Genomic DNA, 27,906 nt, shown 5'->3' on the forward strand with positions numbered 1-27,906 from the left:
CTACACACAGTGCAATATTCTGAACTGTCTAAATCACAGAAAATAATAACAGTCTTTAAAACATGTAGAATTCCAAATAAAGTAACTTGTATAAAGTAGCTAATGCTTCTGTATGCATTATATGCTATTATTTCAGGAGCTCAGGTTTTCACAACAAAGACAGGTTTACAGTATTTTGTATGTAGCCTTTTAAATTAAGAAAATGTTTATACCATTTTTCTAAATGTTTGAATATTTGATTAAAGTTTTTTTAATCAAGTCACAATTTGATATGTTTTGTAATATAGCATATTATCATTAGCTAAAATATATTATTTTCATTGACTAAAAATGAAGCAATATTGACTAATTTTAAAGGATATTTTACATGACCTCACTTAACATCTTTGTGATGTTTTCACTGTTTTACCAGGTTTATTTGTTGTGATGGCGATCCTGTTTGCAGTGGTTGCTCGGGGCTCCACTGTTCTGGCCAAACACACTTATTTTTCTGGAAACTTTCTGGAGGTGACAGAACAGATCCTGGCCAAAATACCATCTGAAAATAACAAACTCACGTACTCTCACGGCAGGTATGACTGATATTCTGTGATGTAGTTATGGCTGTACGTTTTTGACAAAAATCATTATTGTGTTAGTAATATATGTGTCTAATACAAAGGAAACAACTCCTGTTCTTGATCATGGTGTTGATGCATTTTGAGGAGTAAATAATCTGTGTTTTTTAATGCGAGTGAGATGAGTAAAGAGCACTACTGCATAAATGTATGTCCTATTTATGCACATGCATTTATCTACGAGTATCTTCCAAAAGGAATCCAGAACCCACATTTTTTTTCATAATGGATAATATAACACAAGGTACAGTGATATAAATACACATGATAAAATAACAGTTTAGTATAAAATAGGATGCATACATTGAAAATAATATAAAGGAAAATACTGGCTCACTGCCTTTTCATTATTTAAAAACAAAAAATATATTTTTTATTGATTCCATTCAACAAATTAAATAAACATAACAGAAAATGCAGAATCAAATTATAAAATATATCAAATGAAACCCTTCCCCCCGACTTGATTTTTTTTTTTTCAAAAAAAATAAGCTTTAATCCTAGCCCACACTCCCTCCTCCAATACCAAGATTAAATCTCTCCCATAATCTCTTGATAGAAATTATAGCTCTGTCCCCCAGACTCGGAGCAACACACTGATGCCTCATGACATTTTCCAAAGCAGTAATCACCTCTCCCAGAGTATCTGCCGCTTTAGGGGGGTGTATGCTACTCCCAAAAATAGTACAGAACAGATGGCGCAACAGTAAATTCCTAAAGAACTGAGATCTGGGAATCCCAAAATGTTGAACCAAATTTTCAAAGGATCTCAAAACTCAGCTCTCATATGGGTCACAGAGCGTACTAAACTCCCCCTTTTTTTATTTAAATTATTGCAATACTTTGCTATATTACCTTGCAATACAAATAGCTGTGTGGTTCTGAAATTTGTTTGTGTATAGTAAAATATTGCATTTAACAAATCTTTTTATAGGATATGTTACTACGAGCTTGGTGCCAATGAACCTCGCTGCTATTTTTAATGCCATGAGAATATAACAGGCACAGTGATATACATATGAAATAATGTGCATTAAAACAAACACCTGTTCTAAGGTAACACTTAGCTAGTAGATCGTAAGCTTTCTGTAATGTGTAGTCGCATAATACTGTATGACATTTACCTTTATTGACCCAATACGCAGCATTCAGATGTGTTAAAGTCATGCATTTCAGTTTTATCTTGTTACGGTTAATTTTAAAAACTTGTTTTCTTGGATAACTGTCAGCTGTAATGAATTATATTTCCATTGAAATACAATACGCAATTTTCTTTAACGATTTTTCAGATTTTACTAGAATTTACACTTTAGCATGATTCAACTTTTTTTTTTAAATCGGGAAATCAAGGTTTTGGATAAAAATATCAGCAAACGCTTTAGTAAGATATGTTATCAACAAATTAGATTTTTTTCGTTTCCTCCAATTGAGACATTATATTACTAACAACACATCACTTGTTAGAAATTGTGAAATTTCTTCTATTGAAAGATTATTATTTTTATCATCGGGGAAAATGTCTCTGGGCAGGATTTATGGTTTAGTGTGCTCAATCTCTTCTGCTGATACACAGATTAAAACTAAATGGGAAGAAGAGTTAGCTACTGACATTGACGATGAAACATGGGAAGCCATTTGGTCTAATGCTAAAAAAATATCTGTTTGTACACAAATAAGAGAAATACAATTCAAAATCATTCATAGACTTCATATTTCCCCTAACCGCAGGCATTTTTTTCAACCCCTCTTTATCGCCTATGTGTTTAAAATGCAAAATTGAAATAGATACTTTAACACATTGTCTGTGGTCATGTAACAGACTGCAAAGGTATTGGTCTCTGGTGCTAGGGGAGATGGAAAGGATCTTTAATATTCAGTTAGATTTTGACCCAGTCTCACTGGTGTTGGGTATACCTAATAGATACATTACTTTGGCTGCTAATAAGAAATTGTATAATATTCTATCCTTTGCTGCCAGGAAAAATATTTTACTTAATTGGATCAGTGATAAATCTCCATCCCTTAAAGGATGGCACAAGATCATTTTTGCATTGATTCCCCTGGAGCGCCTTACCTATGTTTTACGTGGGAAAACAGGCCAGTTTTTAAAGTGTGGTCCCCATATCTGGACGCTTTGGAACCTGGTCTTCGCCCTATTATATTACAAGGAACATTGTAACTGTGTAATTATCTGGTCATTTAACCTTATTTTTGTCATCCTCTTCATCTTTTGGAAAATGTACCATATTATGGTATGGTCCTGTTTTATATAAAAATCTGAGCCTTTTTTTTTTTTTTTTTTTTTCTTGGGGGGGTTGATGTCTTGTTATATTTGTATATTACGAAAATTCAATAAACATAATTATAAAAAAAAAAAAAAAAAGATGTGTTATCAATCCATCAAAGGCTGAATAATGATGAGAAAAAAAATCATAGTGCTTGGCTTGATACTAGGGCTGCAACTAACGATTATTTTGATAATTGATTAATCTAACAATTATTCGACTATACGGGCGACCATTGCAATGATTGATTATTAGCTGTTAACCAATTATTCTGCTTGTGCCCCGACTTAAAAGGTTGCATTAAATGTGCTTGCTAACAATAAAGAGGACAAAATCATCTTTTAAAAATACCTCTAAATGACATTCACTGAATTAAAGAAAAAAAAAAAGTTTAATTTATTATAGAAATTCACTGCAAAACAAATCCTATTGTTATCAAGTGTTTTCTTTTGTTTTCCATTTAAAATTGTCTAAAAATCCATAAAACAAGATAAAGTCCATAATTGACAGAGTACATAAAATCATGTTCAAAATGATCATATTCACTACGGTAAGCCTACAATAAAGATTTTTATTTTGAGCCGTCATTTTGTGCAAAATCGCAGGCTTATGTTATTCATCCTTGCTTGTTTACGTCACGTCCATAAGCTCAGAAAAGAAGGACCGGCTACTGTGTCACATGGGTGTAGGCTGGGGAAGCTATGGCGGTTCAGTCATTCGCTGTTCAGAAAGATCAGGTTGATTATAACTATGAACTGTTAGCTGAAGTTGTTTATTGGCTATAAATAGGGCTGGGATAAATGATTATTTTTTAAACGATTAATCTAGCGATTATTTTTCCGATGCATCGATTAATCTAACGATTAATTTTTTCCAGTCCGATTCCATTTCGATTCGATTAATCGACTTGTGACAACACCGGTAATACCAGTTTCATCGGGGGTGGGGGTGTATAAAATGTAAAAAAAAAAAAACATTTGCCGGGAGTTTGATTGACTGGCGATCTGATCAATCAATCATAATACGCCATTTTTGTCCGACAGAGTAGTCAGGAGAGAGAAGATTAACGTCGGTGGATTTGAATTTGAATAATGGATTGTAGGCTAGCGTACTGACGTCTTTCCGTGGTTAAAACAACAGTCCTTCTGATGTAGGCTACATTCATGTTTAGCCTATTTGATGCTATAAATTAACCAAGGAAAAGATGATCGGTTCACGAGCAGCTTTAACTGAGGCAGTCTGTCACGACACATTAAAGAGCCACAAAAAAGCAGGCCTGTTTATGATTTAATTTTCTTTGAATGACCAAATTTGAAAGTTGAGACTTTATTAAATGTTACCTGCTTGGTCCTCAGCGCGTTGTCAGTGTCCTCTATGTATTTTTCACGACATTCATAGCTATAAGCGCATTATTAATAGCTATAAGCGAAAACTTTAGGTGTCGACAACGTATTATAGCCTACTCCAACATCGAGTGCAAAGTGGGGAGTTGAAAAAAAACTTACGGTGCTCTGTCATCTGCAGCTGCTGATGACACCCGGGTGGTGCCTCTTCAGATGCTGGTGCATTGCCGTGGTGCTAGAATGGAAGTCCATCTCCATTTTGCAAAGACGACATATCGCGGAATTGTTTCCTTTTAAATGAAAGAATTCCCATACTTTAGAGGAACGAGTGCATGCACTTCTGATAGTCTGAGGAGCCACTCGTGTTGCTACTAGTCGCCGGCGCCGCCATCTTTGTTTTGGGTCCGACGAATCGACGCGCGTATTTTGCGTCGACGTATTTTTTGCGTCGATGTCATCGATGACGTCGACGCGTTGTCCCAGCCCTAGCTATAAAGCTTGGATATGTGTTCTGGTAAGGTTTTTGAAAGTCATATTGGCTGTCAGACTGTGATTAATCGAACATTACTTGTGTTTACTGATCGCAATCATGTTAATTAGGCTATGTTTTCTGGTGAAGTTACTCTAACAAGTTTACTAATATTCATAAGTGTGTGCATCCCTAAGTGTGAGTGCCACTTTTTTCTTATTTGTTTTATCCCAGTCGCAGATATGCACAAGTTGATTTCACTTTCCATCGCTCTTTTAGCAGATAGTTGGTTTAAAAAGCGAACAATTTAAAATTTGATCTAAAATCCACAATAGGAACAAGGCAGTTCCCTATGAAGTAGGGCTGGGTTATAAAACAACATCGATATTTATCGAAAAAAATTATTTATGATAAACTAGTGAGTAATCTGAGAAATTTAGCCTATGATATACATCTAGAAAGTTTTACACACAACTAGCTAAATAAATCAGTCATAAAATCAGCTGGTTAGGAAGTATAACGCCTGTTAGCAGGCAGCTCTGCTATTATGGAAACCGGTAATGAGGACAGATGAGGCTTGTTAGCCGCTAGCTAGCTATCCAGATAATAAGACATTGTTCTGTACCGAACTAGACAGCACTGATAATGCAGTACAGCTATTGAAGAAACACTACAAACAGGGTTCCTACATGTCCTGGAAAACCTGGAATTTTGCAATGTAGTTTTCCAGTCATAGAAAGGTCATGGAAAATTAAAAAAATACCTATATATCCTGAAAAATAATTGTCCTGGAAATATTTCAGTATAATAAAATGTTTTGACTGTGTTGATAGCAAGGTTTTCGTTACATGTACAAACATTGTAATGGTCTGGACTCAGAATAGGAGTCAAATGCGCATTTGTATTGTTTTGTCACTGCCGGCAACTGCGCATTTTGAAACAGCGTCAATGGTTAAGGGTGCTTACACCATCATGATTGATTACAGCAGCAGCCAATCGTGTGCTTGGAAATCGTGGTCCAACTGAGACAGATCGCTTGATTGGTTACAGCTACTGCCAATCGCGTGCTTGTTGCATGCACAGTGAGAAGCAGCACTCGTGAAACTTCTCATTCATAAACAAACGGAATGGCCTGGTACATGTACCTACTGACTGAATGAGAGGGCCATGTTGTTCATTTAATTCATGTGAGTCTACCTTGTTCATCATGGAGAGAAAAGAGCAGAAGAGCTATTAATTACTGATGTCTATGAAGTGGCAACCTCAGCTACAACTTCACACTAAAATGTTTTTCAAACACGTTTTTGCCTTACACAAATTATGTCTTTGAGAGTACAAAGCTACAAAAATATTCTAAAACTGTCCAAATTTATGAAGAATGTGTCATAATTTATTTAAATTTATTATTACCTTATTGTTTCTGAGTATCCAGAGACCTGCAGTATTTACCAAAAAAAAAAACCCGCTAAGACCTAAACATAAACGAGTTCCCTTTTTTCTTTCTGCAATCAAAGCAGTTGCCATTTTTTCCATTGTTTCCATGTTTATTGTGCACAACTCAATTTTCCCCTCCATGCTTTATGCAAGACTTGTCATGTGAAGGGCAAAGCGGCGCTTGATGCTGGTGTTGAGCAGAGCGTTGATGCCTCAACTCATGTGAAATTAACTTTACAATGACCAAAGGACATTATTGAAACTCAAAATTATTATTATTAGGCTATTGTTGTCTTTTCTGATAAAAGTCATGCTCAACATGTTAAATGCTGTAGGCAAATAATACAGTAGATCTGCTTTGTTCTTATAATGCTTAAAAATTTGACTTAAGTCATATTTGACATGCAAATTCTAATACAGAGAAGTTATTGATACACATTATTATTAATTATTATTGTTGTCTTTTTGTGTGAAAAGTCATACTCGGCAGTTCACAAACTGAACTATAGACCTGCTTTGTTCTTGCAGATTTTGGTCATGAACATCTCAAAATGATTCAACTTACTCATTGCACATAAGACGTAGTGGTATCTCCAGAAGTGGTCACTAAACTATTCAATTAATGAAAATGAACAAATTTGTGAAACAGATTCAAGCCACAACAAACTACCCTTTACTTTTGCAGCTAATTCTGCACAATAGTGCTAATAATTTGCTATTCTTTAATAAACAAAATAGCTTAATTTGGTGCTTTTAGCATATTCTTTAAAAAATTTAATCAACCCCATGTTCGTGGTTTTTCACCCCTCATGAGTTTGCATCCCTTTGAGTTAAAAACTTGACAGACTGACTATGGAGGACGAAACCTAAAACAATTATAAATATATAAATACACAAATAAATAAATGGATCTCTGCTTTTATGCATAAATATATTAATTATTAAATGTGCGAGGAGATATTCAAATAAATAAATGCACCAATGAATGCAAAAAATAATACAATACTGTGTTTCCCCTAGAATTTATTTAAGCAGCAGTGCTGTTGTGCATGCGTCCATGAGCCCGCAACACCAGACCTGTACTAACGTTTGTTGGTCGAAGAATAGATTAAAACAGGGGTGTCAAATTTAATTTAAGCCTGTGCCACATCAGTGTTTATTTGTGCTCTCAAGAGGCTGGATAAAAATGTGGCACCAGCACCTGCTTGCAATTACAAATAATATTACATGTTATGTGCTTTAAAATGCACATTTGATTTTGAGGTTGGGATTCTGATGAAAATGATGATATTAACAACAGCTAATTTTTATATGGCTAAATTGAAATATTCTGACAGTATGACTAAGTTGGGTCTTCTTTACAGACTCCTTTCATCAAGCTCCAACTGATTAAACTACTGTCGCCTCTTGAAATTTATGAAGGCAAACAAAACAACTTACATTTTCCAACAATCAGAGAGCAGTACAAGTGTACAGATTTTACACAGATGGAAAACGGATAGCTTGATCCATAATTATGAAAATGCACCATAGTTGTTCCATAGTATGCATAGTTATAACATTTCAATTTGTAATAGTTACTATACAATATTTGTAATGGTACTATACAATACAGTTTTATTTCTGTAGCACATTTTGTTGACCAAAGTGCTTTCCAAAAGTAGTAAAATTAAAATAGTAAAACAGCAGAAGAGCATTCACACAACACATTAAGAACAATAACTTTACTTAGCCTCAAATGCCAAGCTAAAAAGATGCACTTTTAGCAAGTCTCCATTGTAGGAGAACGTCTAATGTCTAAGGGAAGAGTATTCCAGAGTCGGGGAGCTACAGCTGAAAAAGCACGGTCACCCTTTTATAGGGCTGCTAACCCTGCATCTCACTGGTTCACAAGTGCATTTAAAATGGTTTGTTTGGTTGAGACCTCTCCGCAAAGTACCGCACCTGCTCTGCACTTGTGCTACTATGATTAATACGTGTTGATAATTGACCCGTGTAACACCGTTTCATTCCACTTTTGAAGTGAGCAAAATGTGCTCCAAAACTTGACACTCAAAATTGAGCTCAGGTGCATGTTTCTACAATCAATCAAACTTGATTGGAGTCCACCTGTGATAAATTCAGTTGATTGGACAAGATTTGGAAAGGCAAACTATATAAGGTCCCACTGTTAACTGTGCATGTCAAAGCACAAACCAAGCCTGAAATCCAAGGAATTGTCTGTAGACCTCCGAGACATGTTTGTATCGAGGCACAGATCTGGGGAAAGGTACAGAAAAATTTCTGCAGCATTGAAGCTCCCAATGAGCACAGTAGCCTCCATCATCTGTAAATAGAATAGTGGGGACAGCATCATGCTGTGGGGATGTTTTTCAGCGGCAGGAACTGGGAGACTAGTCAGGATCGAGGGAAAGATGAATGCAGCAATGTACAGAGACATCCTTAATGAAAAGTATATTATAATATAAATATTCTCCAGACTATAATAACAGCGAAATATGTTTTTTATTTAGTACAGTTGTAGCAATATTCACAGATAGCTGTGGTGTTCGGCTGAACTCGGTGGTGAAGAGACAGAACACAACAGACTGGAACCAAATGCAAGGATCTCAAGACACACATTTCCAAGTTGAACATCTTTCCTGACAAAGCAGTTAAACTATTCATTGCTTAATCTGAGAAATGCTTATAAAAGAGCAAGACACAATGGACAAAAACCTCCACCAACTGTAAGGGGCTGTTCACACCGAACGCTTTTGCAACCATCTATTTGTTTTCTATGTAAACGCGAGTTAGACGAACATCTTTGTTTCCCTGTGCTTTTGTTTATTCAGTGTATCGTGCAGGAGCCCTGTTTTTTTTTAGATGATGTATCTAATCCAATACCTTGACTTTGTTGTCCTTAAGCCATTTTGCCACAACTTTGGAGGTATGCTTGGGGTCATTGCCAATTTCGAAGTCCCATTTTTGACCAAACTTTAACTTCCTGGCTGATGTCTTGATGTTGTTTCAATATTTCCACATAATTTTCCTTCTTACTTGATGCCATCTATTTTGTTAAGTGCACCAGTCCCTCCTGCAGCAAGGCACCCTCACAACATGATGCTACCACCCCCATTCTTCACAGTTGGGATGGTGTTCTTTGGTTTTATGGCCAGATAATTTTTTGTTTCATCAGACCAGACGACATTTCTCAAAAATTAAGATCTTTGTCCCCATGTGCACTTGCAAACTGTAGTCTGGCTTTTTTTATGGCGGTTTTGGAGCAGTGGCTTCTTGCTGAGCAGCCTTTCAGGTTATGTCAATATAGGACACATTTTACTGTGGATATAGATACTTGTCTACCTCTTTCCTCCAGCATCTTCACAAGGTCCTTTGCTGATGTTCTGGGATTTATTTGCACTTATCGCACCAAACTACGTTCATCTCTTGGAGACAGAATGCGTGTCCTTTGTGAGCGGTATGATGGCTGCGTGGTCCTATTGTTTGTACAGATGAACATGGTACCTTCAGGCATTTAGATATTGCCAAGAGAGTGACAAGCAATTAGGTACAATATTTTATGTATACAGTAGCATCAAAACAATTCCGGGTAGATAATACAGAAATGTGCAAAATTGCAAAGGGGGTCAGGTGTGTGTGTGTGTGTGAGTGTGTGAGTGTGTGAGTGTGTGAGTGTGTGAGTGTGTGTGTGTGTGTGTGTGTGTGTGTGTGTGACAACAAAGATCTTTGTTGTCAGTCCAGTCTTTTAGTGTTGAGGAGTTTGATGGCTTGGGAGAAGAAACTGTTACACAGTCTGGCCGTGAGGGCCTGAATGCTTCAGTACCTTTTGCTAAACGGCCGGAGGGTGAATAGTTTGTGTGAGGGGTGCTTGGGTTCATCCACATTGCTGGTGACCTTGCGGATGCAGCGTGTGGTGTAAATGTCTATGATTGAGAGAAGAGAGACCCTAATGATATTCTCAGCTGTCCTCACTATCCTCTGCAAGGTCTTGTGATCCGAAACGGTGCAATTTGCAAACCAGACAGTAATGCAGCTGCTCGGGATGCTCTCGATAGTCTTTCTGTAGAATGTGGTGAGGATGGGGGGTGGGAGATGAGCTCTGCCACCGCAGAAAGTAGAGACGCTGTTGGGCTTTCTTAGTTATGGAGCTGGGATTGAGGGACCAGATGAGGTTCTATGCCAGGTGAACACCAAGGAATTTTGTGCCTTGGAGTGGTCTCTCCATGCTCTCCTGTAGTCAACAACCATCTCTTTTGTTTTGTCCACATTCAGAGACAGGTTGTTGGCTCTGCACCAATCTGTTATCCGCTGCACCTCCTCTCTGTATGCTGACTTGTCGTTCTTGCTGATGAGACCCACCATGGTCGTGTCATCGGTGAATTTGATGATGTGATTTGAGCTGTGTTTTGACGCATGGTCGTGAGTCAGCAGAGTGAACAGCATTGGACTGAGCACACAGTCCTTGGGGGCCCCAGTGCTCAGTGTTGTGGTGATGGAGATGCTGGTCCCGATCCGGACTGACTGAGGTCTCCCAGTCAGGATGTCCAGTATCCAGTTGCAGAAGGAGGTGTTCAAGCCCAACAGGTTCAGCTTTCCAATCAGGTGCTGAGGAATGATTGTGTTGAATGCTGAACTGAATGAACTGTCTATGAACAGCATTCGAATGTATGTTTACTTTTTGTCCAGGTGGGTGAGGGCTAGATGGAGGGTGGTAGTGATGATGGCATTGTCTGTTGAGCAGTTGGGATGATATGCAAACTGCAGGGGGTCCAGTGAGGGGGGGCAGCTGGGTCTTGATGTGCCTCTCGAAGCACTTCGTGATGATGGGTGTGAGTGCAATGGGATGGTAGTCGTTGAGGCTGGACACTGAAGACTTATTCGGCATGGGGACGATTGTGGTGGCCTTGAAGCACGTTGGAACGACAGCATTGCTCAGGAAGTTGAAGATGTCAGTAAGAACATCCTCCTGCTGGTCTGCAAAATCTCTGAGCACTCTGCGATTAAGTGTATGTAAACTTCTGACTTCAACTGTATAAATATGTCATGTACATATGTAAATTCATTCATATTTAATTCAATAACTGTACCTACCCCTAACTTGCACATATATTGCCACATGCACATGTACATATGCCATTCTATGCTATATGTCCTATTTATTTTGTATGTATATTTATACTCTTACCTTGGTTTATATGCTTTGTCTCACTGTAATGTTCTGTGTGCATGTGCTTGTTTCTCCTATCACCAAAAAAAAAATCCTTGCGTACGTGAGCACACTTGGCAGTAAAGCTTATTCTGATTCTGATAATGTGTCTTCAATTGAACTCAAATCAGCCATATCACGAGTTTCTCTTAAACGGATCTGTGCAGTGCAATACAAATATTAATGTGAAGCGGTCAAAACACAAAAATAAGAGTGTAAAAAAAGAGTGTTGTTTATCTTCCTCAAAGCAAGTAGCCTAATATCTTGGTTATAAATAGCATAATATCACCATGAAAATAGCACATTATAACTCTGGCTCTGCAGGTGAATATCTCCGAGTGATCGGAGGCAAAGCAGGTAACCTCAAACCATGAGATTCATCCGTGCAGTGCCGCAGACTTTCTGCCATTTCTACACGATACCATTCAGTCACACATTCTAATGGCTTGCTGATCCACTGACTAAAAAAATCCAAGGCCTGATAGTGGCAAATGTAGAGGTGATGTTATTGAATAAAATATGTGAAATATTTATTTGAGCGCTTGAATTGGTCCTCAAAACAGTAAAAATTAAATGTCGATAAACAAATAAATACTCCTGATTTTCATGATTGACGTCAACTTTTTTTTAGCAGTATGAAAACAATACTGTAGTAAAATTTTCATCGGACTGCTTCAAACTCGCTTATTAGGACTGGATGTTGTTACTGATAGGCCTGTAGACTAATTTAAACACCTCTGATTTGCTATTTATTTGAAGTACACAATGGACTTGTCTGTGATTGATTGCAATAATGAACCGCTTGACGAATAGTTAATTGCAACAGCCATTTGTGTAGACTTAATTACTTTTTGATATATTGTGCAGCCCTAGATGTTGTGAAGTTTATTTGGTGTGACCGGTATCTGTTGTTTTGCAGCTATCTCTTCCACTACATCTGCCATGAGAGGATTGTCTATTTGTGCATCACTGATGATGTGAGTATCTGTCACTTGAACTGTTTTACTTTATTTTACTCTTATGTCATCCACACACTGAGCTGTCCATCAATCTTGCAGGAGTTTGAGAGGTCACGGGCATTTTGCTTCCTGAATGAGGTGAAAAAAAGATTTCAGACCACATATGGGTCGCGGGCGCAGACTGCTCTGCCTTACGCCATGAATAGTGAGTTTTCCAGCATGCTGGCTGCTCAGATGGTAAGCGTGTTTTGTTTTATACTGCCCTGCAATGTCAAAACGCAATAACTACACATTTAGTCAAAAACGTGTCTCAATTGTGCTCCGAGTCCTGAGAAAACAAAGCGAGACTCTTTGATAATCCACTGTTGGCTAATCAAAAATTTTGAAGCCATTTTTCTCAGTTTCATTGTTGTTGTAGTTACTGTGTTTTGGTTTTTTAATGCAGTATACTTTTCAAAGTCTTAAAACCCCTGGGTACTGCATTATAAAACCAAAACGCAGTAACTACAACAACAATGTAACTGAGAAAAATGGCTTCACAGTAAGTTCCCCCTGTACAAGACCAATTACTTCGTTTCAGGCAATATTCGCTCGCGTCCCTATGGAGTGTGTGTGCGTGATCACGCGCAACAAGCAGCTGGCTGCAGTTCATTTAACGGCCACAGGTATCATTAATAACACAGGTTTCTGAATCTTACATACTGCACCTTTAAGAATGTGAAATGTCAGAATAATAGTAGAGAGAATTATTTATTTCAGTCACATTTTTCTTTCATCGTATTCCCAGTGGGTCAGAAGTTTACATAAACTTAATTAATATTTGGTAGCATTGCCTTTAAATTTTAACTTTTTGTCAAATGTTTTGGGTAGCCTTCCACAAGCTTCTCACAATAAGTTGCTGGAATTTGTCCCATTCCTCCAGACAGAACTGGTGTAACTGAGTCAGGATTGTAGGCCTCCTTGCTCACACACACACTTTTTCAGTTCTGTCCACAACATTTTTATCGGATTGAGGTCAGGGCTTTGTGATGGCCACTCAAATACCTTGAGTTTGTTGTACTTAAGCCACAAATTTAAAGGTATGCTTGGGGTCATTGTCCATTTGCGTCCAAGCTTTAACTTCCTGGCTGATGTCTTGAGATGTTGCTTCAAAATATCCACATAATTTTGCCTCCTCGTGATGCCATCTATTTTGTGGCATGCCCCAGTCCCTCCTGCAGCAAAGAACCCACAACATGATGCTGCCACCCCCATGCTTCATGGTTGGGATAGTGTTCTTCGGCTTGCAAGCCTTAACCTTTGTAATCCAAAAATAACAATGGTCATTATGGCCAGCCAGTTACATTTGTTTCATCAGACCAAAGAACATTTCTCCAAAAAGTAAAATCTTTGTCCCCATGTGCACTTGTAAACTGTAGTCTGGCTTTTTTCTGGTGGTTTTGGAGCAGTGGTTTCTTCCTGGCTTAGCAGCCTTTCAGGTTATGTTGATATACAGTCAGGTCCATAAATATTGGGACATCGACACAATTCTAATATTTTTGGCTCTATACACCACCACAATGGATTTGAAATGAAACGACCAAGATGTGCTTTAACTGCAGACTTTCAGCTTTAATTTGAGGGTATTTACATCCAAATCAGGTGAATGGTGTAGGAATTACAACAGTTTGTATATGTGCCTCCCACTTTTTAAGGGACCAAAAGTAATTGGACAATTGGCTGCTCAGCTGTTCCATGGCCCGGTGTGTGTTATTCCCTCATTATCCCATTTACAAGGAGCAGATAAAAGGTCCAGAGTTCATTTAAAGTGTGCTATTTGCATTTGGAATCTGTTGCTGTCAACTCTCAATATGAGATCCAAAGAGCTGTCACTATCAGTGAAGCAAGCCATCATTAGGCTGAAAAATCAAAACAAACCCATCAGAGAGATGGCAAAAACATCAGGTGTGGCCAAATCAACTGTTTGGACATTCTTAAAAAGAAAGAACGCACTGGTGAGCTCAGCAACACCAAAAGACCCGGAAGACCACGGAAAAAAACTGTGGTGGATGACCGAAGAATTCTTTCCCTGGTGAAGAAAACACCCTTCACAACAGTTGGCCAGATCAAGAACACTCTCCAGGAGGTAGGTGTATGTGTGTCAAAGTCAACAATCAAGAGAAGACTTCACCAGAGTGAATACAGAGGGTTCACCACAAGATGTAAACCATTGGTGAGCCTCAAAAACAGGAAGGCCAGTTTAGAGTTTGCCAAACAACATCTAAAAAAGCCTTCACAGTTCTGGAACAACATCCTATGGACAGATGAGACAAAGATCAACTTGTACCAGAGTGATGGGAAGAAAAGAGTATGGAGAAGGAAAGGAACTGCTCATGATCCAAAGCATACCACCTCATCAGTGAATCATGGTGGTGGTAGTGTCATGGCGTGGGCATGTATGGCTGCCAATGGAACTGGTTCTCTTGTATTTATTGATGATGTGACTGCTGACAAAAGCAGCAGGATGAATTCTGAAGTGTTTCGGGCAATATTATCTGCTCATATTCATCCAAATGCTTCAGAACTCATTGGACGGCGCTTCACAGTACAGATGGACAATGACCCAAAGCATACTGCGAAAGCAACCAAAGAGTTTTTTAAGGGAAAGAAGTGGAATGTTATGCAGTGGCCAAGTCAATCACCTGACCTGAATCCAATTGAGCATGCATTTCACTTGCTGAAGAAAAAAACTGAAGGGAAAATGCCCCAAGAACAAGCAGGAAATGAAGACAGTTGCAGTAGAGGCCTGGCAGAGCATCACCAGGGATGAAACCCAGCGTCTGGTGATGTCTATGCGTTCCAGACTTCAGGCTGTAATTGACTACAAAGGATTTGCAACCAAGTATTAAAAAGTGAAAGTTTGATTTATGATTGTTAATCTGTCCCATTACTTTTGGTCCCTTAAAAAGTGGGAGGCACATATACAAACTGTTGTAATTCCTACACCGTTCACCTGATTTGGATGTTAATACCCTCAAATTAAAGCTGAAAGTCTGCAGTTAAAGCACATCTTGTTCGTTTAATTTCAAATCCATTGTGGTGGTGTATAGAGCCAAAAAGATTAGAATTGTGTCGATGTCCCAATATTTATGGACCTGACTGTAGGACTCGTTTAACTGTGGATATAGATACTTGTCGACCAATTCCCTCCAGCATCTTTATAAGGTCCTTAGCTATTGTTCTGGGATTGATTTGCACTTTTTGCACCAAACTACGTTCATCTCTAGGAGACAGAATGTGTCTCCTTCCTGAGCGGTATGATGGCTGTGTGGTCCCATGGCGTTTATACTTGTGTACTATTGTTTGTACAGATGAACGTGGTACCTTTTGGGCATTTGGAAATTGCGCCCAAGGATGAACAGACATGTGGAGGTCCACAATTGTTTTTTGAGATCTTGGTTTATTTATTTTGATTTTCCCACGATGTCAAGAAAAGAGGCACTGAGTTTGAAGGTAGGTCTTAAAATACATTCACAGGTACACTTCCTATCAGTAGCTAATTGGCTAATAGTCTAAAGGCACAGTTAACTTGTATGTAAACTTCTGACCCACTGGAATTGTGATGTAGTCAATTAAAATTGAAACAATCTGTCTGTAAAACATTGTTGGAAAAATTACTCATTCCATGCACAAAGTAAATGTCCTAAATGACTTGCTAAAACTATAGTTTGCTAATATGAAATCTGTGGAGTGGTTAAACCTAAGTGTATGTACATTTCTGACTTTAACTGTAAATACAGTAATTTTGTATATAGAATAGCCAAGTTAATAATAAATAAGATTCTGAATGTCAAAAATATATATTTTTTTGTCCATGAAAAAGAGCATTAAGTACATTCTGACATTCGAACAATTCACCAATGATGATTAATAACCTTATATTCAGTCTGACAGACTCATTCGGCAATACATCATACACTGATGTGTGATTAACGGCTAAAGATATTTCTATTAATAATATGAAACGTATTCCACATTATTTTTAAAAAAAAATACATGTTTACCCTTATGACAATGGAATTACTTTGTTTTTTTAGCCTATATTTTTGATAAACCTACATCACATCAGTCAGTGTCCATCTCTAAGTGAAACTGCACTTGTCACAAACAGATGAAGTCACATCGACCCTATATCATGTTGACCTTGTAACAATGGACACGTCATGACGGATGAACAGAGGTAGAGCTATATGGCTTTATAATACATTTGCAAGTGCACAGGACACGTATTGTGTGTGCACACACACTCTGTGAGCGAAAGCAGGAAGATTTCATAAGAGAGAAGCATATATGTGAGAGTGCACATTCAGTTTTGTGTGAGAAAAAAGGAAATCTGTCTGAGTGGAACCGGTTCATGGATGCGCTCTTGCTTGATATGCATTCATTCACAACATTTAATGCTATTATAATGCAATAAAACTATGGCCTATTAAGATGGACTATGGTCCATTAAGCTATTCATTTTCATTAATCTTCAGAATAAATTTTTATTGTATTTATGTATCTTTTGATTTTACTTGGTGAATTTATCATCAATCTCTGTGCTAATGAAGCATAAACTATTTTGTTTTGATGGGACAAAGCATTGCAGAGATATAGTCTCACTTCCTGTTTCACATCGAACTTGTTAAATTCACAATAGCATCATTTCTGAAAGGAAGCACAAATAAAAGCTTTGTTGGGTCAGTTATGTGCGGCTAAGTTTGGAGATTATTTTGGGCAATTGTTTGGGCAAATTGGACAAAGTTTGAAGGAAACGAAAAGCTTTAAATGTAAACGTCATAATTCAAGATGGCAACCACTGTAATGGCGAAGTTAATGTAAGGGGTCTTGAACAACCCAAAGAATACACAGAGTGCATATGGGCACACACAACATTAAAAGTCACACCTTTCCACAGGTCAGTGCACAACCCACTGCACCACACAACTACAAACTTGGCAGTCACCAAAGGGATATATGAAGCTTAGAGGAATCATAAAGCATCGCAGTCCACATTATCAACATTTGTATTCATGTAACCTTTCAACAAAAATCTAAATTTTATTGGGGAAAAGCCCATCAACTGCTCTGAGCACTGTACAAAAATCTCAAGAACTATATAAAAGAACCATTCTTGGCATTCTAAGCTGGACTTAAACTCACAACCTCACTAACATATTCCAGTGCATTACCCACTTGGCTTTTCGATTGACTTATGGCAGAAGGAAGTGTGTCACTTTCAAAATGCTTTGAAATCACCCTCTTATTTTTACCCGATTTACTTAAAACTTTTGGTGTGTAATGTAAACACACGGCAGATGTAGACATGTGAAAGGATTATTGATATCTTCGATACTGTTGCCGCGGCAACGCTTCAAACTCGAATATTCTTTTTTGATGCTTTTGAGACTCTTAGCATACTTGAAATTGCATGAAACTCGACAGACACATCACATTTATTAGCCAGTAGACATGTGCAAAGTTTCAGAAACGGGCGTGGTGCAGGGGCTCAGTAGCGCCACCTTTTGACAAAAGTGAGGGGGTTGGTTTTATACTTTGACCCACAGTCACAAAACTCAGTAATTATATTGTTCTCATCGAGCCGGACAACTTTCTTATTTACAGTCATTAGCTCAGACCAACAGAAAGTTAGATATTTTGGTTTGAATGTGGATGTTTTGGAGAATTTTCTCTGCCTCTCCCACTGACCCTATGTCTCTCTGTGTCTGGGGGGAGGGGGATGATTTGGCTGTTGATTGAGAATGCTTTTATTTTTGTTTTTCAAGGTTTTGGGGCCCTTAACGTGCTCAAAAACTCTTGAAACATTGCACACGGGTCAGAACCCGCGGCCATCAGGGCCGGGCCGAAGATGGTACCCGGGCGTGGCAGGGGGGCTCGACAGCGCCCCCTGCAATGGGATTCGAACACTTGTCCATATATCAAACATGCTTGCATGTAATAATATGAAACTCGGTACACTTGTAGATCTCATCGGGCCGAACAACTTTCGTGCTCTAAGTTTTACACCAGCCCAACAGGAAGTCGGCAATTATGGGTTGTTTGGAAAAACATGCTCTGGAATTATATATATTCCTCCTAGAGAATGAATCCAATCGCCACCAAACTCGGTCGGCATGAAGTCAAGACATTGAGGATGCTACATTCCGGACGGATTTTTGATATCTCGAACGGTTTGGCCGTGGCGAGGAAATTGATTTAGGACTAAAAAAGGACACATAAAGTGTGTTATAACTTAGTTCTATCTACAGCAGGGTAGGGTTGTCCCCTAAATTGGCAGTTGACGATGTTGACAGTAAACATCGCGATGGACTATGATATCGTCGGGGGGGGGGTTATATAATTTCATATCATTTTCAAAAATGATATGACAAATTATAATTTCGTTATTTTACTAACCCAACTAATGACTCGTCGGGCGCTTTATCAGTAGGTTGCACGCACACGTGAAGCATTTTTTTTAGCTTTCACTTAAGAAGAGTTGTGCACTTTTTATTTTAATATATCTCTTTACATAAATACTATTTTCCACTTAAAAACTATAATTTCAGTTATTTTACTATCCCAACTGACTCATCCAGCTTTCCAATAGGTTGCACGTAAGGGGGAAAAATATTTCTTCCACTTAAGAAGAGTTGTGCACTTTTAAGCACTTTTTATTTTAATATATCTCTTTACATAGATAATTTTTTTTTTACTGAAAAACTATAATTTCGTTATTTTACTAGCCCAACTAATTAGTAGCCTACTCATCCGGGCTTTTTAATATATTGCACCTAAGAAAAAAAAGTGAAATGATCCAGAGGAGTCATGGGAGAAAGTCATGTGGTCAGATGAGACAAAAATATAACTTTTTGGTCATAATTCCACTAACCGTGTTTGGAGGAAGAAGAATGATGAGTACCATCCCAAGAACACCATCCCTACTGTGAAGCATGGGGGTGGTAGCATCATGCTTTGGGGGTGTTTTTCTGCACATGGGACAGGGCGACTGCACTGTATTAAGGAGAGGATGACCGGGGCCATGTATTGCGAGATTTTGGGGAACAACCTCCTTCCCTCAGTTAGAGCATTGTAGATGGGTCGAGGCTGGGTCTTCCAACATGACAATGACCCGAAGCACACAGCCAGGATAACCAAGGAGTGGCTCTGTAAGAAGCATATCAAGGTTCTGGCGTGGCCTAGCCAGCCTCCAGACCTAAACCCAATAGAGAATCTTTGGAGGGAGCTCAAACTCCGTGTTTCTCAGCGACAGCCCAGAAACCTGACTGATCTAGAGAAGATCTGTGTGGAGGAGTGGGCCAAAATCCCTCCTGCAGTGTGTGCAAACCTGGTGAAACCCTACAGGAAACGTTTGACCTCTGTAATTGCAAACAAAGGCTACTGTACCAAATATTAACACTGATCTTCTCAGGTGTTCAAATACTTATTTGCAGCTGTATCATACAAATAAATAGTTAAAAAATCATTTATTGTGATTTCTGGATTTTTTTTTTTAGATTATGTCTCTCACAGTGGACATGCACCTACGATGACAATTTCAGATCCCTCCATGATTTCCAAGTGGGAGAACTTGCAAAATAGCAGGGTGTTCAAATACTTATTTTCCTCACTGTATGTGCTACCAGTACTCCATCAGAGCGGGTCTTCAGCACAGCGGGTAGTGTAGTTACTCCAATCTGCAGCTTATTAAAACCAGATAAAGTGAATATGTTGGTATTTCTGGCCAGAAACATCGAAATTTAAACATGGTCTATGGTGAAAGATAGTAGACTTCTTTACGCATTTTTCGCCATCCGTTGCGGAGCTGCATATTATTTTTTAAACGTTCATTTGTGTAGTTCATATGACCCCTTTACAATATTTCAATAACATAATTTATTTTGTAGCCTGTGCTGAAGTTAATTGTGCTGCTAATTATAAGTGAAATGTTAATGCCGAGTTTCGGTCTGAGTCCCGTTTTCTTGTTCTTTATTTGTTGTTCTTCTATGTTTTAATAAATGTGTGTTATTCATATTCAACTCGTTTCTTTCATTTGATTTGACATTATGGATTTATGGCCAAGGAAATTTTTCTTTAAAAGTATTAACCAGACGAAAGTTATTTGACGTTCGCTGGTCTGGGTTGATCTTAAACTGCCGCTTCAGTGTATACAAGAGCTATGTGACAATGAGCAAGATTTTCTGAGACACTACAACTACTAATAATTATTTAATAAAGGCTTAAAATAAAATATTTTAATCTAAATGTACAGTGTAAAATGACAAGAAGCTAACAATGTCAAGATCAATATTTGTGTAGCCTGCCTGACACGGTATTTTCACAGACTAACACGTCACGTCTCTGGCATATAATTAAAATAGCATATATGCATTAGTTATATTCTCAATTTAATTTACAGAGCAATCCCTGCAAAGTTTTTAGGTTAACTATAGAAGAGACTAGGATTAGTGAGTCACACTAGCAAGACTCGCAAAAGGGGGCGTGGCATCACGATGGTGGCTCTACATCGTGATGTTGGTCAGCCATCACGATGGACGATGATATCGTCCATCGGCACAACCCTACAGCAGGGGTCCCCAAACTTTTTTCTATGAGGGCCACATCATTTTTCCTTTCTATAATGGAGGGCCGTAGTCTAACAGAAAATGGCATGGGCCGGAGTGATTTATTGTGGAGATTTTATTATGATTTTAAATGGATTTACAGTATTATGCCTCCTAATGCTAGATTAATTTATTATTTATGCACCATACATATCAAGTGATATATAGCCTATTAAAAGAGCATTATTACTATCGTAATGACATTTTTTCATATTCATTGCTATTGAAATCAAATTATTTACTTACTCATGCGTATTAGGCTAATCAGTGTGAACTATGGGCTTGTTTCTGGCTGGTGAGAAGTCCAATGTCAGGTTCCATTCCTGTCACAGCCAGTCTCAAAGACTGATGCAAATGTTCATCAGTGAGTCTTGATCTCATCAGATTTTTCATCAGTTTCATGCGTGAAAAGGTTTGCTCACAGATATACGTGCTGCCAAAAAGTGTGGACATCTTCATTGCATTCCTTCTGATGTTTGGATAGGTCTCGTTAGGGAGGGCAGTATAGAATTCAGTGAGACTGTTGGGCTTAAACGCATCTTTCAGAACATCACAGTTCTGTAACTCAGCCAACTCAAACTGATAAGAAGGCAGGGCTTCGTCAATGTCAGCAGCAAAAGGGTTCTGAAAAAGTGTGGACATGTAGCTCACGGAATCGCACATCAAACTCCGCCTTCAGCATTTCCAGTGCTTCCACTGACTTTTCAGCTGGGAATGGGACCACTGGTTTCTCAGCTGAGAGGCTTTGGGTAACAGGGAGATGGGTGAAGTCTTGCTTTTGCACTTGTCCCACAAGCAGTGCTAGTTTCACCTCAAATGCTTTTATGTGGGAATACATGTCACATATTAGTTTCCCCTTGCCTTGGAGCTGCACGTTGAGGCCATTCAACATTTCTGTCACATCTGTTAAAAAGGCGAGGTCCCATTTCCATTTCTGGGACAGTTTTGCCCTTTGTCAGAAGAAAAACATTGATTTCGGGTAGCAGCTTGTAAAAATGCCTCAAAACTCTGCCCCGGCTTAACCATCGGACTTCTGTGTGGTAAAGCACATCTCCGTGAGAAGACTCTAGCTTGGACAGAAAGACTTGGAACTGCCTGTGTTTAAGTCCGTTTGCTCTGATGAAGTTTATACATGACACCACCACTTTCATAATCGATTCCCACTTCAGAACTTTGCAGCACAGTGCTTGCTGGTGAATTAGGCAGTGTACTTGTAAAGGGGGCATGAGACCTCTTTCCTCCATTTCTCTATTCATGCGTCCTATCAGTCCCCTTGACACGCCAACCATACTAGGAGCTCCGTCAGTCGTTATGCTGGCCAGCTTAGACCAGTCTAGATCCAACTCTTCTATCGTTTGGCACACTTTACCAAAAATATCCTCCCCTGTCGTAGTACCTTTGAGACATTTTAGGGCTGCCAGCTCCTCGGACACTTCAAAGTTTGAGCTAACTCCGCGAAGAAAAATGAGCAGCTGTGCCGTGTCCTGCACGTCATTACTTTCATCCAGTGCTAATGCAAAAAAATCTAAATCTTTCACTTTTTCCTTCAGCTGGGCATATACATCATACCCCATTTCTTCAATTCGTCTGGTGATTGTACTTGCGGACAGACTCACCGCATTTAAGACGTCTTTCTTATCGGGGCACACCTCCTCCGCAACAGCATTCATACATTTCTTTACGAACTCACCATCACTGAATGGCCTACCGCAGGTTGCAATCAGTTTAGCTACCTGAAAGCTAGCTCGAATGGATGACTGGTTCAACTGGGTTTGCTGTACAAACGTATTTTGCTGAGCAGATAGTCCACTTTTTAGCTTCGACACTTTGTCTGCTCTGATTTGGCCTTGTAAACTCGCATACTTGTCTCTGTGGCGGGTTTCATAGTGTCGGCGCAGATGTGGAACACATTCCAAATTAGGGCTGTCAACGAATATTCTAAATTCGAATATATATTCGAATAGTTTTAAAAAACAGAAATTCGAAGGTGAAAATTAATATTCGAATGTGGAAAAAACGCGCCCGCGGTAGCAGATGTGCGGCTGTCTGCTTTAGCGAGTGGGCGTGCTGCCTGAGGGGTCTTTGTTGTCACATTTCGGAATTGTGTGCCTCATTTTATTTAACGTTAAACAGAAACATGACTAAAATGTAAGGCTACTGTACTGACTGAATAGATGTTGCATGAATAAGGTAGGTTAGATACAGCAGTTTCATGCACTGCAGGCTTCCACTGGTTTGATTATTTACCGCTTCATGTCAAGGAAAAGTTCCATGTTTACCACAGCACAGCTCGCTCGGAGCGTTCAATGTCGGTTCTATATACTGTAAAACTTCAATTAATGTTAATAATTTGTTTTAATCACTGAATGAAGCCTGCTATATTTGGGACAAGAGTCGCGACCTTATATTGCTTGCACAAAACTCTTGATCAGCACTCAACATTTGTTTATTGTTGTTGTTCTTTTAAACTGTTATGCGCAGAGAGCGTGAGGGCGAGAGAGAGAGAAAGAGTGCCTGCGCGTGCGAGCGAGAGTGAGGTCTTGGCCATTAGTTGATTTACTTGTTTTTGTGTAGGTAATACGTTGTCAAATATGTTTAAACTTAAATAAACTACCTATACAAATAGTTATGTCTCTTTGTATTAATTTGTCCTGTTATTGACGTAATGCGCGTCATTGACCAAATGCGCAACCAGATATTCGAATAGTTCGAATATATGTGTTTTTTTTAGAGGGAATATTCGAATGTCATTTTTGAGCAATTTTGACAGCCCTATTCCAAATGAACTTTGAAGCTCCAAAAAGCACACAAAGGGAGCATAAAAGCAAGGAAGTGTGTTATAACTTCTGCGTACAATAACTGATCTCGATGAAACTTCAGCGGTGCGTAAATTATAATTACATTAATAAACATGTACAAAGACCTCCAGATAAATACTGGCCTTCTGGATTAAGACGTTTAAGTGCTGCAAAAGATATTGACCTATGACATCCTATGACCTAAAAAATGATTCTACATTTGAATTACCTCATAGATGTGACTATTGTGGTTCACGGTCATAGGCCCTGTCCCAAATGGCACACTTCATATGAATTTTCAGTCTTGTGTACTTATTTCGTGTGTCCATTAACTCCATGAGACCGTAGGGTGTTTCATTTTTCATTTTAGGTATCAGAAGGGTGCTCGCGCATACTTTGTGGTTGATGTGTGCCCTCGATGCGCACTTTTGCAGAGCCCGCGCTGATGCGAGCTCTACAGCGCGCGTCTTCTCGACGGTCAAAGCGAGGTTACGTTATTGCCCATCGTGCACAGCAACCCTAAAGGCACGGGGGTGGCGGTGCCAGCAGCGACCCTAAAGGCACGGGGGTGGCGGTGCCACCGGCTTGGGCCCGCCATCGCTGCTTGCAGCTGTATTTATTATTATTATTATTATTTTTCTTACGAATATTGGGGCACTTTTGGGGCTCTTAACGTGCTCAAAAACTCTTGAAACTTTGCACACTGGTCAGAACCCGCGGCCATTAGGGCCGGGCTGAAGCTGGTACCCGGGCGTGGCAGGGGGGCTCGACAGCGCCCCCTGAAACAGGGTCTGAATGTGGAACACATTGCAAATGAACTTTGAAGCTCCAAAAAGCACCTAAAGGGATAAAAGCAAGGAAGTGTGTTATAACTTCTGCATCCATTAACTGATCTCGATGAAACTTCAGCAGTTTCTTCACTGGAAGAGGCCGATCGCATGGATGTGACTATTGTGAGTCAAAGTTATAGCGCCAACAACTGGCAGAAGGAAGTGTGTCACTTTCAAAAGGCTTTGAAATCACCCTCTTATGTCTCAAGTGAACAAACAGACCAACAGAAAGTCAGATATTTTGGTTTGAATGTGGAACACATTGCAAATGAACTTTGAAGCTCCAAAAAGCACATAAAGGGATAAAAGAAAGGAAGTGTGTTATAACTTCTGCATACATTAACTGATCTCGATGAAACTTCAGCAGTGTGTTTGCGGGAAGAGGCCGGTCGCATGGATGTGACTACTGTGAGTCAAAGTTATAGCGCCACCAACTGGCAGAAGGAAGTGTGTCACTTTCAAAATGCTTTGAAATCAACCACTTATGTCTCAATTGAACAAACAGTTGATAAAGAAATCGGGTATCAATATATTGAATTATGAATTATTGCAGTGATCAACTGTGATATCGCTCTGTCTAAGCGATTATCTTTCTGAAACACATCACAAAACTTACAGAAACGGATAACACAAACATGATGTTGGAAATATACACTTATCAGAATAGTTATATTAAACTTGTCTATTTTAGTTAAAGCCATTTAAGTTATAAAGCTGTCTCATATGTAATTTCTCCTTTAATTCTATAATATAACCACTAGGTGGAGGTCTAAGCTTATTTTCTGTATTCTCGTTGTTTTAACGTATGAAGAAGACTTGTACATGTTGTTGAGAACGCAGTAAAGTGTGACGCATATTTCGTTCTGTGAGTTTTATGAGTACTCCGAGTCTTTATTAAAACCAACACATGAAACATATGTCTAAAGAAAGTAGGGATGGGCTGATTGATGCGAACGTATCAAAACTTCCGAGAATGATGATCAAATTTCAAAATGCTTTGAAATCACACTCTTATTTTTATTGTAAACCTGTGATAAAACATCGATGCTTGTGTTTTACATTTTTAAGAAAACAAAAAAAAATGGCAGCAAACAACCACTTTTATAATTATTGTTTTGCGATCTTTGCGATTGATTTTCTTTCTGATTAATTTTCTGATAAATCTACCTTTTGTTGTTGAAATGACGTCGTTCCAACGGGAGCACGAAGTGGAGGGCGGGTCCACCTTCGTCATGTAGCCAATCAGATGAGCTAATCTCTAACTCTCGATTTACTCTTATCTGATTGGTTTAAAAACACGCCAGTCACCAGAACACATCTTTAACATAATTTGGCTCAGACCCATTCTCGTTGCTGCAATGGTACTTTTAATAATGCACACATGCATGTTAAATAATAAATAAATGAACAAATGAATAAATAAATGAATAAATAAACCATGATTACTTAAGGTTACAAATACACACACACACACTCCATCATTGCAATCTTGACATCGCAACCTGTTCATTATAGCCGCAATAAAATAAAATAGTAAACCTAACATATAAAAATTACTCTGTTTAAATAGTCAGTAGTACAATTCGTATCATTCACAGTAAGCACCGCTCCAATGTGATGTTTCCAAGCATATTTTTGCGCATGTAAAGAGGATGATTTTCTACGTCGGTATTGGAGCGTGAGTAAAGTACAAAGCCTATAATAAAGAATAGTTTAGCATCCAAATACATCACAAATGTAAAAACATTTTGATTCTAAAGAGAGAGTTTTTTTTTTATTCGTGTTCTGTTCTGAATATCATTCAATTTCAAGGATTTGTTGTGGAATGTTTTGAGAGTACCATCAAATAAGAATAATTCTCTCGTTTTAGTGATTCCCTAGTTATTTTTTTTATTTTTTTCATTGTTCTAATCAGGTAAGGCAAGTAATATTCTGTGTCTTTATATAAATAAACCAAAACAAAAAAGTTTGAGAACCGCTGCTTTATGGCACGTTTTGGATTGTGGTCAGCACAGAAAACAGCGCACGATTCTTGTTTGAAAGATATATTGAAATGCTTACAAAGGAATGGATAAGAGGAATCGACATTTTTATTTAAAAACAAGTCATCTGAAACCTGACATCAAGTAAGGTGAGGAACAATGAATTTCACACACTTGGAAAATGCTTTTTATTTGAATGAGTGAACGTGGCTCTTAAAAGAGCCATTGTTGCTGCCCTTAAAAGGACATTTGTTGCTTCATCTTCTGAGTTCCACCTGCAGAGCTTCTCGGAGGTTGCTCCCTCTGGTCTCAGGTGGACTCCGTCTCTGCACAGATGGAACAAGCCGATGTTTCTGTGGTGAATGCAGCGCATCTGCCTCTCTGCCAAGAAGCCAGACATGGCGCCGTTGATGCACCGCCGGCTTCGTTCAATGCCATAGCCAGTCCTGCCAGTCTGTCCTCTCCAATTTAGATGGGGTAAAATGCCAGAAAACACCAGCCTGGTTCTGGGAAACATTTGTAAGACTTCGGTCAGGTCACTCTTTATTTCCCGAAGAAAATCGAGGCGGTTGTGGCCCACCCGACACAAACTGTTCCCTCCCAGGTGAATAGAGTGCCGAAGTTATGACGTCACTTTGTAGGACAATTCTGAAGTTAGCGGCGCATGGGTTCCCTTGATCGAAAAGCTCTGCATTTTCCCCATAGACTTTTGGAAAATCGCAAAAAATAAGATCTGTGTTCAACAAAGAGTTGTGACCCTTACACGTTTTGTCTAAATAAAGCCGTCAGATAGGCTATAAACGGACTACAGCACATCATAGTCGCGGATCAACGTCATCATCAAGCTTCCTCAAACTTTTTTTAAAAAACACGCTCGCTCATTATGATCTGCGCTGTGTATGAACACTTATCCACTTTTTCATGAGAAATATTGCCCATTCGTTTTTTCCAAAAATGTTAGAAACTAATTTTGTTTATGCGTGCCTCTCTTGAGATTTTTTTAAAATCTTTTGTTAATGTTTTATTTATTCGTTTATTATTTTGTTAATTTATATAAACCTTAATATTATTTTCTTTGTGATTAAGATTATTATGCCTGATCATTGTGCCCCAAATAAACTTTAAAGATTATCTTTCACTGTATTGTGTTTGCATACCATTTGTATGTTTGCATACCATTTGCTAATTCGCCAGAAAAAACCCCGCGATTTTACCATCTCATAAGCACTAACGTTAGCTATGGCCGTATCAATTTCCAATCTTATGTCCTTTTTCTTAGACGATAGAAAAACCACAGATCGAGGAGAGAACAATTTGAAAAGACTAAATATATAA

At 38.7% G+C, this 27,906-nt stretch overlaps 1 protein-coding gene across 3 annotated transcripts in view; it reads left to right on the plus strand.

Annotated features, from left to right (window-relative positions):
- Window positions 1-27,906, plus strand: part of sybl1 (synaptobrevin-like 1) — a 45,219-nt gene that overhangs the window by 1,657 nt on the left and 15,656 nt on the right. For all 3 annotated transcript variants that reach the window (XM_052149370.1, XM_052149368.1, XM_052149369.1), the window contains exons 2-4: window positions 413-572; window positions 12,277-12,334; window positions 12,416-12,553. In XM_052149370.1, coding sequence (XP_052005330.1) covers window positions 427-572; window positions 12,277-12,334; window positions 12,416-12,553 — 342 coding nt within the window. In that variant the 5' untranslated portion in view covers window positions 413-426. The remainder of the gene's footprint in view (window positions 1-412; window positions 573-12,276; window positions 12,335-12,415; window positions 12,554-27,906) is intronic.

This window comes from Xyrauchen texanus, chromosome 19 (genome assembly GCF_025860055.1).
Source record: "Xyrauchen texanus isolate HMW12.3.18 chromosome 19, RBS_HiC_50CHRs, whole genome shotgun sequence".
NCBI lineage: Eukaryota > Metazoa > Chordata > Actinopteri > Cypriniformes > Catostomidae > Xyrauchen > Xyrauchen texanus.